The following is a 995-nucleotide window of genomic DNA, read 5'->3' as shown; positions in this document are numbered from 1 at the left end:
ACGCGTGCGACAACGTCAAGGAGAAGAGCTACGTCAAGCTCATCACCAAGACCAACAAGGTCATCTCTGAGTTCTACTCGGGCGTCTACGCCGACTGGGTCTCGGACTCGGTCAACGAACTCTTTGTGTACGACTCGGCGGCCAAGACGCTCCAGGCGGCTAGCAACGGTCAATGCCTCGACGCGTACCGTGACGGCGACAAGTTTGGTCTCCACACGTACGCCTGCGATGCCACCAACGGCAACCAAAAGTGGATCATCGACGCGGCCAACCACAAGATCAAGCACGCAACGCACAACAACTTGTGCTTGGACGTGGACCCGACTAACCCGAGTAACGCGGCGCAGGTGTGGGAGTGCCACAACGCCAACACCAACCAGTGGATCGACGCTGTCAAGTACTAAGCCTTTCGAGATGCAATCTGCATTATTGTGTAAGCAATCATGAACAATGGATCTGTTTCATTCATTTTGATTGCGATTTGTGCCGAATATGGAAAGAGCTGCTCACCGCCATACCAGTACGTCGTGTTGGACTATTCGGATACCATGTCAGGAGCACCAGGACGTACATGTAAGTGAAAACCTCACCATTGAGCGTGGCCCAAGTGTTTTATTCCCTTGGCTTGGCCCAACCATCCCATCGCCCTCAACCGGTATGCTGGACCATTTCTATGGCGTGGCACTTTAAACGAGCACGCCCTCGCAAGATGATTATTGGATCTGTGTTTGCACTTTATATGGTCTTTATAAATGCTCGTTACTTCGGTGACCCCATTTCCTTCGTTGACATGTCGCTATCGCAAAGTGATGTGGAATGGCGGTGCAGCGACAACGTCTCGCGACATCGTCGGTGCTAGACATCGCAGATGTCCACAGATACCGTCGATTGGCTTTGGACGCTGCCGAGGTGCTCGAGTTGCTCGATACCATTTCTCTCGGCCGTCGCATCATGGCCAGTGCGGACGAGAGCCAAGACGAGGGTCAGGAGCTGGA

At 53.4% G+C, this 995-nt stretch overlaps 1 protein-coding gene across 1 annotated transcript in view; it reads left to right on the top strand.

The window, feature by feature from the left end:
• The window catches only part of SPRG_22269 (hypothetical protein), a gene marked incomplete at both ends in the record, with an annotated part of 2,361 nt that extends 1,957 nt beyond the window's left edge, over window positions 1–404 (top strand). The window contains one exon of the mRNA XM_012351244.1: window positions 21–404. Within this exon, the coding sequence (XP_012206634.1) occupies window positions 21–404 (384 nt within the window). The remainder of the gene's footprint in view (window positions 1–20) is intronic.
• Window positions 405–995: the final 591 nt, after the last annotated feature.

The sequence above is a fragment of the Saprolegnia parasitica genome (assembly GCF_000151545.1).
Source record: "Saprolegnia parasitica CBS 223.65 unplaced genomic scaffold supercont2.76, whole genome shotgun sequence".
NCBI lineage: Eukaryota > Oomycota > Saprolegniomycetes > Saprolegniales > Saprolegniaceae > Saprolegnia > Saprolegnia parasitica.
Note: the sequence above shows the minus strand (reverse complement) of the source record. Positions and strands in the feature narration are given on the sequence as shown.